Raw genomic sequence first — 17,042 nt, 5'->3', positions numbered from 1 at the left:
TTTGAAACTGAAAACGGATTTCAAATATCGTGCTTTCTTATCGAGTTATGATACTTTAAAAGTTAACCCTAACCCTAGGTGTTAATCCTAACCCTAACCCTAACCATTCTTCAAACGGGCCAAACTTGGGCTCATTCAAAAGGTCTTTAGGCCAGGAGTTTGAAACTGAAAACGGATTTCAAATATCGTGCTTTCTTATCGAGTTATGATACTTTAAAAGTTAACCCTAACCCTAGGTGTTAATCCTAACCCTAACCCTAACCCTAACCATTCTTCAAACGGGCCAAACTTGGGCTCATTCAAAGGCCAGGAGTTTGAAACTGAAAACGGATTTCAAATATCGTGCTTTCTTATCGAGTTATGAGACTTTAAAAGTTAACCCTAACCCTAACCCTAGGTGTTAATCCTAACCCTAACCCTAACCATTCTTCAAACGGGCCAAACTTGGGCTCATTCAAAAGGTCTTTTAGCCAGTAGTTTGAAACTGAAAACGGATTTCAAATATCGTGATTTGTTATCGAGTAATGAGACTAGTGGCATCCCGTGGCGCAGTGGTTAGAACATGGGACTGCCAAACAAGGAGACCCGGGTTCAATCCCGGCTTTCCCCCAGACATGTCTGGACATGCGTCCCGATGTTGTGCCCTTGGGAAAGGCACTTTACACGACTTTCCTCACTCCACCCAGGTGTAGAAATGGGTACCTGACTTCGGTTGGGGAGGTAAAAGGCGGTGGAAGGAGAGGGATGGGCTCCGCCTTCCAATACCGTGCCCTAGACACGGTGGGTAACAACCCGCTGCTCCAACGGCCCCAAAAGGCTATGGTACCTTTTTTTAATGAGACTTTAAAAGTTAACCCTAACCCAAACCCTAGGTGTCAGTCCTAACCCTAACCCTAATCATTCTTCAAACGGGCCAAACTTGGGCTCATTCAAAGGCCAGGAGTTTGAAACTGAAAACGGATTTATTATATCGTGCTTTCTTATCGAGTTATGAGACTTTAAAAGTTAACCCTAACCCTAACCCTAGGTGTTAATTCTAACCCTAACCATTCTTCAAACGGGCCAAACTTGGGCTCATTCAAAAGGTCTTTTGGCCAGGAGTTTGAAACTGAAAACGGATTTCAAATATCGTGCTTTCTTATCGAGTTATGAGACTTTAAAAGTGAACCCTAACCCTAACCCTAGGTGTTAATCCTAACCCTAACCCTAACCATTCTTCAAACGGGCCAAACTTGGGCTCATTCAAAAGGTCTTTTGGCCAGGAGTTTGAAACTGAAAACGGATTTCAAATATCGTGCTTTCTAATCGAGTTATGAGACTTTAAAAGTTAACCCTAACCCAAACCCTAGGTGTCAGTCCTAACCCTAACCCTAACCCTAATCATTCTTCAAACGGGCCAAACTTGGGCTCATTCAAAGGCCAGGAGTTTGAAACTGAAAACGGATTTCAAATATCGTGCTTTCTTATCGAGTTATGAGACTTTAAAAGTTAACCCTAACCCTAACCCTAGGTGTTAATCCTAACCCTAACCCTAACCATTCTTCAAACGGGCCAAACTTGGGCTCATTCAAAAGGTCTTTTGGCCAGGAGTTTGAAACTGAAAACGGATTTCAAATATCGTGCTTTCTTATCGAGTTATGAGACTTTAAAAGTTAACCCTAACCCTAACCCTAGGTATTAATCCTAACCCTAACCCTAACCATTCTTCAAACGGGCCAAACTTGGGCTCATTCAAAAGGTCTTTTAGCCAGTAGTTTGAAACTGAAAACGGATTTCAAATATCGTGCTTTCTTATCGAGTTATGAGACTTTAAAAGTTAACCCTAACCCTAGGTGTTAATCCTAACCCTAACCCTAACTATTCTTAAAACGGGCCAAACTTGGGCTCATTCAAAGGCCAGGAGTTTGAAACTGAAAACGGATTTCAAATATCGTGCTTTCTTATCGAGTTATGAGACTTTAAAAGTTAACCCTAACCCTAGGTGTTAATCCTAACCCTAACCCTAACCATTCTTCAAACGGGCCAAACTTGGGCTCATTCAAAAGGTCTTTTGGCCAGTAGTTTGAAACTGAAAACGGATTTCAAATATCGTGCTTTGTTATCGAGTTATGAGACTTTAAGTACCTTTCTCTGGTTTTAGTCTAATCATCAGATTGCAAAATTCTCTTTAAAGGACCCACTTCTTACATCTGAATTTGGTATTGTTTCTTTAAGCATCTAACATTTTATCCGAGGGACGCCCCTAACCGAAGCTAGGTACTCATTTACATCCGAGTGAAGTGAGGAAAGTTGTATGAAGTGCCTTTCCCAGGGGCACAATATCGGGGTATATCAGTGGTTTCGAACTCGGGACCTCTCGGTTCCGTGCGAAACAACGTACCGATTGCACCACACGATGCCACGCACATGAAATGTTTCATTTCTGTACAGCTTTCATCAAACCCCTTCTTATATAGTATTATAATATATAGAGTATATAAATCTTTATATAGTGTAGTCATAGTAACATTGGCAAACAATCATTTTCCAAGCGAATCTGGCCAGAATGTCATCTTTATTGTCCTGGTGTGCTTTGGTCGTCGACTCTACTGTCATATGTAACATCCGTAGCCTTAACATCCTAACTCACTACATCTCTGAACATCAAGTCACATACAGCCCGACATGTTCTACCTGGGCTGAGAGAGACAGAGAAACAGACTTGTGGAGTTCAGTGATAAGTCACTGATACGAATTGGGAATACAAAATCCACTGGAGTAAACAAGTGACATATTACGACGGTAATTCAAAAACAGCACAAAAGAATATATATGATTGAAATCGTTCCTACAGCAAGCAGATAGTTATCTTCGCCGAGTACGATTATAGTACTCGGGGAAGATTAATATGTTTTCGGTTGAGCCAGCTGTTTGGTGGGTCTGTATGTATGTCAAGAGCATAACTCAAGAAACCTTTGATGAATCTTTATGATTTCTGGTAGGTGTGTAGTGGTTGTGCAAAGGAAGGTCAAGTTCAAAAATGGTTCACCTTGCGTTTTTCAACAGTACTGCAGCGGACTTTTAATTTTTGTGTGTTTGTATGTAGGCAAAAAAAGTGACGGAAACGTTGATGGATCCTCATGATTTTTTGTAGATGTGTAGATGTTGTCAGGTGGAAACGGAGGTCAACTTAAAAAATGGTTCCCCTGACATTTTCCTTCAGTACTACAGCGGGATTTGTGTGGATGTGAATTTGTATGTGGACAACATAACTCCAGAAGCTGTTAATGGTTCTGTATGATATTTAGTGGATGGGTAGGGTTTACAGAAAGGAAGGTCAAGTTCGATAATGGGCCTTCTAGCGGGTACCTAAGGTACTGCAGGGGAGCTTCAAAATTTTGGAGCATATTTTCTGAAAGTGCTATGGCCATGATTTTTGTGTGGTAGATAGCTCATACCACAGGAATTAAGTTGTGTAAGTTTGGGCCCCCTAGCATCTTGTTTGGAACTGCAGTGGTTGTTTTTGTTTTGACCTTCGGACATGAATAACTTGAGAAGGGGTCGACAGATCGTCGTGAAGTTTGGTATCTAGAGAGCTTAGATGGTGCTTTACACAATCAATGGCTAATTATGCAAATCAGGAGCTAATCTGCATAATTAGTAAGGATTGTTTATAAATCCACTACATTACTAGTATATAATGGGGCATGTGACAGTGTTCCCGAAACAGGTCAACAGAGGGCCTTGCCTAAAAGTATAGATAAACACATGGGGAACATAAATAAACAGATTAGACAGTCTGCACTCCAAGCAGATGTGTGGGTCCGGTTGGTTTTTATCGTGTTCAGTTTAGGCATTTTTGTCCAACACACGGTTGGAAACATAACGAAAAGGGGACCAAATCGAAAGCCTGACAAAAACACCTAAAAACATGTCAAAAACCAGCCGGACCCACTCCTCTGCTCAGAGAATACACTGCACCAAAACTGCACCACTGCTAGGTATTACCTAGCACCGTATAGAAAAGTCACATGTACTATGTCTTGCAAAATGTGTATGATATGGAATAAAGATTTATTCTATTCATATATATTGACTGTACCATTAGATTATAACTTTCAATTTTTTTGATGACCAGTTATAACATATATCAGCACACTATACACATATACTAGTCCTGTACCACCAAATGATTTTTATTCCTATCTAGACTGGACTCATCCCCCCCCCCCCATCATAACTTTCAAACGGTACTGTGTATGATCAAATTTGTAGGGGGTGATAAGCATGTAAATATTGATCACTCGCCACAATGAGCCTTGATTATTTGGCGAAGATAATGTGTTCGTGGAACTCTAGTTTTATATAGTTTACTGCAAGTACATGACATACTTCATCCACTGCAACCTGAATTCTGAGGAATTTATGTTATATTCACATAACGTTACATGTATTAACTGTTCAAGACCAACATCGTCACTTTTTCGTGTTTTTTTTTTTACAACACGGAACAAGTATTTCAAATCCAAACCACCACTTGGATAATCAAGTATTCGTTAAATATACCAAATAACCGATTTCAACAAATAACAGAAACTACTGAAAGTGCACAAATGTTAATACATAAACACCAAACAAGATATTCACAGGTAAATAAGGCATGTTCGTCAACGTTCAAAGAGAGGGTACAATGATATGTCAATCTAACAATACCTCTAAACAATACCATCATTTTTAAGCAGGACCGTTGCTTAGCCGACAGAGGCTCAGCGCCATATTCCCATGGTCTAGCGTATCATTTAAGTGTTAATGACCCAAATAAGAAATACAAATTCTTGTACGGCGCACAGAACACTATACATGTTTAACACAATACAATTTTTGAGAAATCTACTTGAAAATTGACATTTGTCCTTTTGGTACATAAGAATATAGATTTCATTTTGGAACCACTATTTCCACAGACAATACTAAGTTTCTCGTAGCATAATGGCATTGTAATCTTGACATGTCAAATCTATATCAAATCTATTTGCACCTAGGACCACTGGGTTCTGGACTTAACAATCTACCATTGTGCCACGCAATCGATAGATAACAAGTGCACTAAGTCATAGTCATAAATAACAAGTCTGACCTTCACACCTTCAAATCTGACCTTCACACCTTCAAGTCTGACCTTCACACCTTCAAGTCTGACCTTCACACCTTCAAGTCTGACCTTCACACTTTCAAGTCTGACCTTCACACCTTCAATGTCTGACCTTCACACCTTCAAGTCTGACCTTCACACCTTCAAGTCTGACCTTCACACATTCAAGTCTGACCTTCACACATTCAAGTCTGACCTTCACACATTCAAGTCTGACCTTCACACATTCAAGTCTGACCTTCACACATTCAAGTCTGAACTAAAGCATGCTAAATCTTACAACTTCCCATTTCGGGACCAACGAAGGAATCAAGCGCCACCAAGCTTGGGCGCACCCCCATCACTACAACGCTATATGAAATTACAAGAGACTGGCACAATCTACTGGACATGATTGTGACAACCTCTAAGTGGGTTCTCCAACAACCTGGCATTACTGAATGGGTATAACCATGAGAGTTATCCTGACTCTTAACTACAACACAGTTGGACCCGAGCCAAACCTTACTTCCAATTATCCAAGTGTCCTATTACACCACTTCTTCATTATATGCTGCCGCAAAGCAATATTCACATCATTGCGGACTCACACCAAGACAAACAAACAAACAAACAAACAAACAAACAAGCATATCAACTGATTGCAATACCTTTTCTATAAGGTAATGAGAAACTATCATAATACCATATTAGGAATTAATAGGATCTGCGCCATTTGGAACATCATCAGACAGAAATCATACAAATCAGGGCTTTTCTTGACACGCTGTTAATGGCAAAGAAATATGATCCTATTGTACAAAATATCATTCCTCTTCGCCCGGAGCTAAAAGAAGCCTTCAAAGTTAGACCACGCGTGTTCAACGCATTCTGTATTTGTACTGTGTACATTTCATGTTGTTTTAAGGTGTAGGAGGACAACTTAAGTGCCTGTTTATCCTCTCTTCACTTTGTGGTACACTGTCTACGCACTTGTCTGACAGTTGTTTTGTTTTCCCCTCTCAGTCATGGTTATATCATTGTGAACACAAAAAATGCAATGGAGCTTAGTCTGGCAACCTGCACAGCTATTTCTTTAGATCTAAAGCTTTTTAGATCCACTTTAACACCGACAGACGCAAAACCAGTAGCCAGAGGGCCTACAGTCTTCAAAAAACAAGTAAATTGGCTTCCTGAATATAACCCGAAAGAATGGAAATGAATCTGGAAAAGATACTTCCTGTGTATAGAGGCTTGATGAACACATAATACTATGGCCGTAGGTTTTTTCAATTTCTTTATACCATGTTCTCTTTTTTGTTTCCCTTCAACTGTGCCCTAACCTAAAGTATTATCTTCACAGTGGGTGTCATGTGAAAGGACTGAAATATTTGTTGGTAAAGCCAAACATGAGCATGTGGGTATGACCGTCTTCACTACTGTTTGGGAACTCATGGCAGAGTCAAAGACAGAACTGTCCATGCATCTCACGCCGATGTCGATGGTTCCCACAGATCAGATCTGCTGCTGCGGAGGCAGTCTGCAGCTGCGCGTGGACGCGTCCAGAGGAGTCTGCATGGTGTTGGGAGTGACCTGCTGCGGAGACACTCTGTTCACCCCGCACCGCAGCATCGCCATGAAGTTCTTCTTGAAGTTTTCATTGAGGATGGCGTACACCACCGGGTTGTTAAAGCTATAGGAAAGAAGACAGTGTTGTAATCATCAGTTACCAGATCTCCTGACCTGCTATGTCCCGTCCTCCCGTTCTTCATCCTGCTACATTGATACAATATGATATGCAATTAAGTGTCTTATTAGTACATGAATATTAATTATCTCCTCTTTCCAAATAACATGCAGCAAATACTCTTCTTCAGGAAGCTATTGCAGCATTTCCTCATTAATTATGCAAATGGTTTTCAGATCAACATCAATTCCTAATTTGCATTTATGAACATGACATTATATTGGTCTCCATCAAAGTTACCTACAGGTCAAAAAACATGAAATTTCTTCATCCCTCCTTGACTTATGTTTTGAAGTGTGAAACTGTTTCAAAGAAAGCTGGTAGACATGTCGCTTTTTACTGAGCAGAAAAGCCATCTATCACTCAAAAATCATGGCCATAGCATGTACAGAACACGAGATATCAAAACGGGAAGTTCTGTTGCAGTACCGGGAGGGGGGGAATCCAATTATGTTTTATAGAACAAGAAAATGGACACTCCATCCATAGCTTCTTGAGTTTTGCTAACGTAGCACTGCCAGTTATGGTTCGCTACCAATTTTGTCCACTTTGGGTCATACAAACATATCGAGGTGTATTAAGCAAAAGCCAGTTCCCATGAGCACTAAAAAACGACATAAGTATGTTCATTAGTCATGACTCTCCTTTATACAAAGCAACGAAATGGGTTTACATCCAGCGGCACGACAGAAGAAACTCCTGAAGTCATAACAACATGTTACCTGGAAGCGCCATGCATGGTAGTAGCTGACATAAAACCTTTTCTTTGTTATTCAAACTATCTGTGGTGATTCGAGGTTTGAACCTCTTACTAGTTTTAGGAGTGTTTGATACAACCCTGCGACCTCCCTCACCTACACTACATTTTTGCAAGTCAAAACAATGTTGCCATGCGTTTATCACGTGAACTTCACGTGCCTCTCGGCGTGGTTGAAATTGACTGCACAGCATTGTTTTCTTCAATCGCCTCAAGCAAGCGGTGGGACAAACATATAGTGACTTAACTAGTATCTGTCTGTAGACTACTTTGGACAATTTATGTGCAATTTTCTAATCTGTGTTCTTCAAGTAGAGCGCTAGAAGGAGAAAGACGCAAGTGGACCATAATGGGTAACCCTAGCACTGTTCTTCATCATAGACCTCTGTATAGATACACGCTTGTACGGCGTTAACCAGGTGGACAAAAAGTTACAGACCATGCATTTTTTTCGTTTTAGAAGACCTGATATTCCTTTCCATGGGTTTAACATTTGGCTCTGTCCACCTTGTAAATGACGTTTTGAATGAATTGAATTATAATTGGTAGCGCTACGTTACACATCCACATCCAAACGCTGCTAAATACATTCTTGGGGAAGGTAAAAATTGCATTAATTTTAGTTTTATCTGTATGTAGGGCCGCGACGAAAGAAAGGCTGACAATAAGCACTTAACTGGTGACGTTTTTCAACCGGTTGTTAACAGCTCACCTGTTGCTGAAAGCAATCAACTGCACAATGGCGATCAGAAGCTTGGCAGATTTCTCCCCCAGTAGAAGTCCAGTCAGTTCGTTCATCACGGTGACGGTGTGGTAGGGTAGCCAGCAAACAGCGAACAGCAACACGACAACCACCAGCATCTTGATGGCCTGACGCTTGCGCCGAACGGAGTTGCCGTGAGCGAGGTTCCCGCTGATCACGCCGACAGGCTGCTGCACCCACAGGCGGTGAGCGATGCGGATGTACAGGCTGGTCATGGTGAGCAGTGGGATGATGAACAGGACGACAAGGTTGAAGATTGTGTAGGCTGTCTGTTGAGTTGGTCCCCACCACTTCTCCTGGCAGGTCACGTAGCGCTGATCGTACAGGAAATCATGGATTTCCTCCGCCTTGTGGACGAAGAGCATGGGAGTGGCCACGCCGACGGACACCGCCCACACCAGGGCCAGGATGATCCCGGCACGGGTCTTGCTCAGAAGGTACTTGACCTGCAGGATAAAGAGTTACACATGCAGGTTGCGTACTCCCCAACCTAAGTCAAAGCGAACTTAGTTAATCTAACTTCACCAAAAGTTTGATTCAGCATAATTATCTTCGCCGAGTATTAGTACTCGGGGAAGATTATGTTTTCGGTTGAAAAATCTGTTGGGTGGGTCTGTATGTATGTCAGGAGCATAACTCAAGAAAACTTCAATGAATCTTTATGATTTTTGGTAGGTGTGTAGTGGTTGTGCAAAGGAAGGTCAAGTTCGAAAATGGTTCACCTTGCGTTTTTCAACAGTACTGCAGCGGACTTTGAATTTTTTGTGTTAGTATGTAGGCAAAAAAAAGTGACGGAAACGTTGATGGATCTTCATGATTTTTTGCAGGTGTGTAGATGTTGTAGAAACGGAGGTCAAGTTCAAAAATGGTTCCCCTGGCATTTTCCGTCGGTACTGCAGCGGGCTTTGTGTGTATGTGTATTTGTATGTCGCCAACATAACTCGAGAAGCTGTCGATGGTTCTGCATGATACTTAGTGGGTGGGTAAGGTTTACAGAAAGGAAGGTCAAGTTCGATAATGGGCCTTCTAGCGGGTATCTAAAGTATTGCAGCGGAGCTTCAAAGTTTGGGGTGAAATTTTCTGGAGGCGCCAGGTTCATGATTTTTTCATAGTGGATGGGTCTTGGGGCAGGGAACAAGTGGTGTAAGTTTGGGCCTCTTGACGACTTGTTTTGAGCTGCAGTGGGCCTTTATGTATGAAACTTTGGAGGAGGATAACTCATGCAGGGTTTGGTGTATCTTTATTGCTTTTGGTACGCAGGTACCTTAGGTGATGATTAACATAATGAAATGTATAGTATGCAAATTGGGGCTTCATTTACATAATTAAAGAGAGTAATGTATAATCCCATTGAAAGCTGTTACTCGACCTCAATTCAGGGACACTTGGAGGATTGCCTGGCTTGGGATTTAGGTCACCCAGCTGTGTGCCAGCTGTGCGCCCTTCATTTGGTAATAACTCAAGAAGGGGTCAATGGATCATCATGTTTTTTGGTTTGTTAATAGCTTAAGTTATAATTTGATTTAGATAGATGGTAATTATGCATATGGGAGCCAATATGCATAATTGATGAGGAAAAACCATAATTCCATAGTGATCAATGGCAGGAATTCGATACTTGTAGCATCTGAAAGTTCATTAAACTTGTTACATATATCAGCACACTCTACACATATACTAGTCCTGTACCACCAAATGATTTTTAACACTATCTAGACTGGACTCATTCTCCACCACCCCCACCCCCCCGCATAACTTCCAAATGGTATGGTGCATGATCAAATTTGCAGCGGGTGATAAGCATGTAAATATTAATCACTCTCCATAATAAGCCTTGATTATTTGGCGAAGATAAAGTGTTCGTGGAACTCTAGTTCCTTATAGTATAGGTCGGTGCCATTTCCATGTCTATAGCCCTTGTGCCACACAGCTACACTCACAGCTAAGACAGCCAAGATTCACATCAATCATGCAAATAAGGTGCTCATTTGCATATATCATATCAGCTGATGATTTTGTCTAGCCACTCCAAAGTATGAAAGTGGCGAAGAGAGTCGGAACAAGGACGACGTTTAATTTTATCAATTGCTACTTGCGCTATCTGCAAACCAGAAGTGACGACGATCTGTCAATCCCTTATTCTCTTTCAAAATCTCAAACAAAGTCGGCCGCTGCAAGAACTGAAAGCATATTCGTCTTGGCGAAGGCAATTATTCACATCACTTGTGCAAGACGCGTGGAAACTTAGCATTCCAGGCAGGCTCTACTACGTTCTGGTTGCTATTGTGTTCTGGTGTCCACAGTTTTCAGCAACGTTGGCAATAGCTGAATTATCATCAATTTACCACCTCATTAGCAGAAAAAAAGATGGCGTTACTATAGAAATCGTAGGACGATGAAAAATGTTCAAACTCCACCACCCGACGCTCAACGATGGCTGCTCTTATACTTTGGTCCCAATTGCGCCGGTGCCCGAAGAGGTGTAGTCCCGGCTGGGCCCCGATGCCAGAAATTTGTCCCTCTGGGCTGCCGGGTACGGGGTTGGGGCTCACGGCGTCTATCTTTAGTCTATTCGGTAGATTTCAACCACCCCCTTGTGTATTTCGTGTATTTCGTGCATTTCGTGCATTTCGGTAAATGGAGCCAGCTGAACTCAAAGCAGTCACAAGTTCCCGTTTTGACTGTTCACCAACTAGGCAAAGATGTCAGGTGTGGTGATGGTGATGAGAAAATATCATCCATAACTTAAGGCCGAGGAGAAGTTGTGTTTCCGGTTACCCGGCCGACCCTAGCAAAAACCTGCGGACCCGAGCCTTTTTTTGGCGGACCGCTGACCGACAGAGAATTTTCGATCTGACATACCAAGACAGAGATATTCAATATGATATTATCCTGCCCTGTTCATATATCTACCTATGAAGGCCAATTTATATACAACTCTATGCAAAAACGAGACATTGTTTTGGATTCCTGACACATCTACATCTACGTCTACATTGAATACTACCATCATATACTACACAGAATACAATCATCATCATCATTACATTGTATACTGTTTTAGCCATTAGAATGCACATCATTAGATCGATTGTTATTCATGTTATAGATAAGTTCTTTGAAATTGTTAAATATTAGAAATAGTCGATTGTTATGTATCTACAAATTGCTATACATTGTACCCGTTACAATTGTTGCGCAATAAAGTTCTTCATCTGAGTGAGAAAATTGAACAGTTGATGTAAGAATGTGTGGAAAACATTGTACTTCTTTGTTCAGTGTATCAATATACTTCTGCTTGTACAATATACATCTGTATAATTACAATATGATGTTGACAATACGAGTGCCTGATTCAGTTCAGTTTTCAATTGCTCAAATATATTTGCTGAATCTCTTCGGCCGATTTTTTTTTAAATTCGGGAATCCTTACCGACCGACTCTACTTTTTTTATGACCATTTTTTCTAGGGAAAGAGGGAAGTTGTTTATTTTATTTCATCTATTTATTTGTTCATTTATTCAGATTTACCACATTTGTGGAAGCATTGACATAACAGGTGACTGTCACCTTTTCAAGATGTCAACCCAGACCAGACTGTAAGGTTTGATCCACTCACACCGGGAAAGACCCCTACTCTTTTCGATAAGCGTGGTGGGGTTTTTTAACGTGCTCAAGGTGTGGCTTTCCTCAAACACGGAGCCTCCATTTAACGTCCTATCCGAGGTGGATTATACGGTATTCAGCTGCCTCCTTTACTACACCTCCCTCGACCTCAGCGCTTTTCGAACAGAAACTGTTTAGAACTGCAAATTCAAATGACTAATATATGTGTAATCTCCTGCTATAAACAGAAGTAGGTTAGGGTGAACCTTAAATCAATGAACCTTCAGGTTAAATCAATGAACCTTCAGGTTATCAGGTTGGAGCGTGTGCAGAAGAGGGCGCTGCGCACAATTTTGAGAGGACAATACACCACCTATGACTCAGCCCTGCAGCTAACAGGTCTTGAGACACTGAACGACCGTCGAGAGGACCTATGCCGAAAATTTGCGAACAAACTTAACCCCGAACTCCTCCCATCTACAGTGGGGGAACTACATGGCAGAAACACTAGAAACTGTGGGAAACTCAGAAACATCAAGTGCAGAACTAACCGCTACAAGAACTCCCCAGTGCCCTATCTAGTCCACTTACTCAACAATTAATCACAATGGGATACAGAATCGTTTGCTTCATTACCTTTTAAGAATCTTGTTATGTCACCGAGTTGTAGATAAATTTGATTCGTTTTAACCGTTATGGATATTTTGATAATGTATGTCAAGACGTTTTAAGTATTTTCCTTGTGTTTTTAAAATACTGTGATTTATGATTGTACAGTGTTTATGAATTCAGCATGTTACACTTTTTCCTAATAAACCATTCATTCATTCATTCATTCATGTGTGGTGACTGGTGCTCGCTGTTACCTTGAGAGGGTGGATGATGGCGTAATAACGTTCGATAGCGATCCCGGTCAGAGTCAGCACACTGGAGGCCACTGCGATGGTCTGCAAGAGCACACAAACAAACCCGTTGCATTGGTTGGTAACGTTATGTCAAATTGGATGGAGGGGTGGTAGGTGCGGATTGGTCTAGAAATATACAACATATTCAAGAAATATTTACTTAGAAGTGAAGACAATGGGAAACGCTATTTTTGGTGCTCACGAATCTCTTCTCAAGTTTCAGTTTCAAAGTAGTTTATATCGTTACGTTGTCATACGAAGAGAATCAGTTGTCAATATTGTTTTGCACACTCCTATTACTCGGTACGTCAGCATTAAAACCAGCCATTTTTCTGATAAAAACTTGACAAGAAAACATGGGCAAAGCACCAACCCCCCTCCCCCCCACACCCCCTTCTAGAAGACGAACAGCGACAAGTACAGCAGGTCAATGGAGAAGAAGCACCTTGCGGCTTAATACACTTAGGTCGAGCATGCCTGGGTGTAATGTCTTGATATTTGGTGTGGGTAGGTCTTGATCTCCTTATAGGAGCCCTCAGTGAGTCACGAGTAACTCATGATACAATTGAAGACGGCTGGTCGGAAAGGAACCGTGCGCAGTGTTACACAATGGAACCAACAAGGAACACTTGAAGGGCAAATTGTGTAAGCAAGTGCAGCATATTTCACTCCATCTCCCTCCCCATACAAAATGGACTGTTTCGAATCAACCTTTTGCAGCAATCGACCAACCCAAGGTCACTGTTGCCTAAACGTGAACTAACCCGACAATACCCAGATCCAAATTCAAAATGTAATGCAAGGACTTTTACCAACATACTCTAATGTAAAACTCTTCCAAGTTATCTCTCCCTCAACTTCGAATTCAATGGGAAAGCTATTCCCATATCGATATATCCATATAGAAAAATGCCCCGGCTGTTTCCGCTAGAAAGCCTAAAGCTGCATCGGTTGTGTTTGTTTTTTAAGATCTTTATTTATAATACGCGAACAAAAGACGTAGGTGGACAGAACAAAGTTACGGCAAACTCAGGTTGCACAACTTAACAATCAAATAGATGAATGAACACGTTACAGATGAAATGAATTAAAAAAATAAACGAATGAATGAATGAATGAATGAATGGAAATACATGGTTATTAGGCGTAATTTCAAGATCCCCACCCAATGGAAAGACTGGACTCGAAACATCTCAAAGCGATTTGTTTCCATTATGAAGTTTAGGTTACTCATAATGTTTTTTGGTTGGCAGGTGGGGATTCAGGAGATCCAAAAGTAAGAGTTGTTTGTTGCTGTCAGACAATGTGTTTGAATTAATGGTGTGTCCAAGCTTACCGGCAAGTTTGCGGAGGAGAACTGAGCGAAGGTAACTACATGTAGGACAGTGTAATATGTAGTGAGAAACCGTTTCGTAGTGGCATCCGCAGCTACAGGCTGGGCTTGTGACGAGACCCTTGTTGAAAAAACTATAGTTTAATCTACAGTGGAAGTGACTATAGTTTAAGTAACTATAGTTTAAGCTACAGTTGTCAGTTCGCTGTCGTGTGATAGGAGGACAGGATAAACGAGAACCAGAGATGAAAAGGCTCAGTTTATAGGGGCGTACAGATTTAAAACGGTGTGTAAGTCATTTTGTATAGTTGAGGATACGTATATTCCAGTTCATCCAGTAATGGAATATGGCATGAAGGATTTTCCGATAAACGATTTGTAGAAAGGTTGAAGGTTCAAATTTCCTACGGTTTCTCAGATCATAAGTACATGACATGGAAACTGTATGAGGGATTAAAGTATTGAGATATTCTCAAGTAAGTCCAATGACGATGTTATATATCGCTGTTCCTAACATCAAAAGCCATCTGCTACCAAAAAAATCACAACCACGGGTGGTCCACAACATAGCGAAACCGGACCTTCCAATGCAGAACCGTGGAAAACTGTCAGGGGACCAAAATGTGATCATTTCCAGTTTCTGTCACAACCGACTGATGTACCAAATATGAAACCTATCATCCAGCCGTTCTTGAGCAGTTTTCTTGTTGACTAACCAACCAACCAACCAACCAACCAACACACACACACACACACACACACACACACACACACACACACACACACACACACACTGCCTGCAATATAATAAAAATATATTGATAGTGCATATAGTACATATAGTGGTCACATAAGTCAGAAAATTAGCATACTGTAGATTTCTTTCATATCTGCATGCTGTAATCTCTGACATTTTCAAAGGAGGAAGAAGGTAGTTTGACGACAAACTACGCCCTTCCATTATCATCAAACTACCTCATGCCAGATGTAATACACAGATGGAATTGACATAAAGATGTGTTGCTTGGTTGGTTGAGGCTCCATGTTCTGTGTTGAAAATTAAATCAGTGTGGCCTGACATATGTGATTACACCTCCTCATGAACAACAACAACAGTAACACAGATAAAATCGGGCACCATACCTGAATAAAGGGAACCAACTTGCACATGAAGTCCCCGAGAATCCAGTTCTTCAACATATTTTGCATCAGAGTGACAGGAATGCAGACAATGGTGATAAACAAGTCGCTTGCAGCAAGTGAACATATGAAGATGTTCATTGTAGTACGCATCACCTTGTTCTTCCAGACAACGTACACGACAAGGATGTTTCCGAGCAACGCTGCGAGAAAAATAATGATGTAGAAAACTAAAGTGACAGTTCTTGCCCCAGGCGAGAGTTCTGGTACATATACAAGAGGAGGCAGTCCAAAGATGTCTATGAATTCATCCCTAGTAATGTTATGCCGTCGCAACAGTTCCTGTAAAATTGTCTGAGTTATGTTTCCTAACATCATGGTGATGTCTCCGTCTTTCCAGCCGCAAGGTTGACTTCACTGTCAGGGACCAAACCGCTGCGTGTTGTCCCCCAGCACGGGTACACACACTCCTGATCTGTGTTGTCCCCCAGCACGGGTACACACACTCCTGATCTGTGTTGTCCCCCAGCACGGGTACACACACTCCTGATCTGTGTTGTCCCCCAGCACGGGTACACACACTCCTGATCTGTGTTGTCCCCCAGCACGGGTACACACACTCCTGATCTGTGTTGTCCCCCAGCACGGGTACACACACTCCTGATCTGTGTTGTCCCCCAGCACGGGTACACACACTCCTGATCTGCTCACAACACTACAGCACTGCAGAGTTGGGGCGGCCCAGGCGAACAGACTTCAACAAGGTAGGTGGAAAGGGGACATTTTACATTTGCGCAAATGTTCGCCGCCTCGCACTTTGCCACCGTTCTGCTCTAGCTCGTACAGAGAATCCGGACAAATATCCTGTCTCGGGTGGAGCATTGAAGCACCGAGAAGCCAATCATAGCGCTTGGCTGTGATGACGGTGGGGCGGTCATGGCAACGCCGGTACCTCTACCCAGACATAATCAAATTCCACTCCTGAGAACGGAAATAACACCTTTTGAAATGAAATAGAAGATACTGTCAGTTTCAAGTAAGGGTAAGCGATATTGATGAAGAAAATCACAGAAGTATACTGCATTTGCTACCAGTAATGGAGACACGCAGACGTCAACTACAGAGGCGAATCCTTGCCTACTTTTGGAGACACCATTTTGCTGAAATGCCTCTGATTATTGTTTCCAGTGGCAACATTCTGCCCATGGTCATAACAGATGTAAACAAACACCAGCGCAATGGCTCACAGCAACTGATATTCTACCATTCAATTAAGAAAATAGTCACGACGTACATGGCAACGTCTTGCATTACAAAAATACAATCCAGTGTGCAAAGTTTCCTTTTAATCAGAGTATAGATGCCAGGAGGAAGACATAAGAATATGGCTACAGAGGAGTGGATAGCGCAACGTGTAGCCAATAAATATCCGCGTCAATAGTGTATGTTTACTTAATGTGCTGGCAATTGTTTGCGCTAGATTCAAACAGACCAGCGGTTTGGCCCAAGGCTACACTATGAAATGACGATGACGTCCAAATTCCAAACTCAGAGAAGACTCACCGAAAAGCCGAAGGAAGTACCTTAACGATTTGCAAGGAATGCGGCATTTGTGCGACATTTGTGATCAGACGCACGATATTGTCCTCCCATTAATGACGTCTGTTGTTCATAGTCTCTA

At 41.7% G+C, this 17,042-nt stretch overlaps 1 protein-coding gene across 1 annotated transcript; it reads right to left on the bottom strand.

Moving 5' to 3' along the window:
• Nucleotides 1-2,535: 2,535 nt before the first annotated feature.
• Nucleotides 2,536-16,377, bottom strand: LOC136420701 (QRFP-like peptide receptor). Its single transcript, XM_066407780.1, has 4 exons — nucleotides 15,365-16,377; nucleotides 12,850-12,930; nucleotides 8,327-8,823; nucleotides 2,536-6,803 (listed from the first exon to the last, which is right to left on the bottom strand). Exons 1-4 carry the CDS (start codon nucleotides 15,737-15,739, stop codon nucleotides 6,626-6,628), a joined length of 1,131 nt encoding a protein of 376 aa, XP_066263877.1. The 5' UTR covers nucleotides 15,740-16,377; the 3' UTR covers nucleotides 2,536-6,625.
• Nucleotides 16,378-17,042: the final 665 nt, after the last annotated feature.

This window comes from Branchiostoma lanceolatum, chromosome 15 (assembly GCF_035083965.1).
Source record: "Branchiostoma lanceolatum isolate klBraLanc5 chromosome 15, klBraLanc5.hap2, whole genome shotgun sequence".
Taxonomy (NCBI): Eukaryota; Metazoa; Chordata; class Leptocardii; order Amphioxiformes; family Branchiostomatidae; genus Branchiostoma; species Branchiostoma lanceolatum.
Note: the sequence above shows the minus strand (reverse complement) of the source record. Positions and strands in the feature narration are given on the sequence as shown.

Coding starts and splice junctions, on each gene's coding strand:
- LOC136420701 (XM_066407780.1), bottom strand. CDS start 15,739: ATGATGTTAGGAAACATAACTCAGACAATTTTACAGGAACTGTTGCGA. Junction 12,931..15,364: donor AGTTGGTTCCCTTTATTCAG/GTATGGTGCCCG, acceptor GTGCTCTTGCAG/ACCATCGCAGTGGCCTCCAG. Junction 6,804..8,326: donor TTGATTGCTTTCAGCAACAG/GTGAGCTGTTAA, acceptor TCTTTCCTATAG/CTTTAACAACCCGGTGGTGT.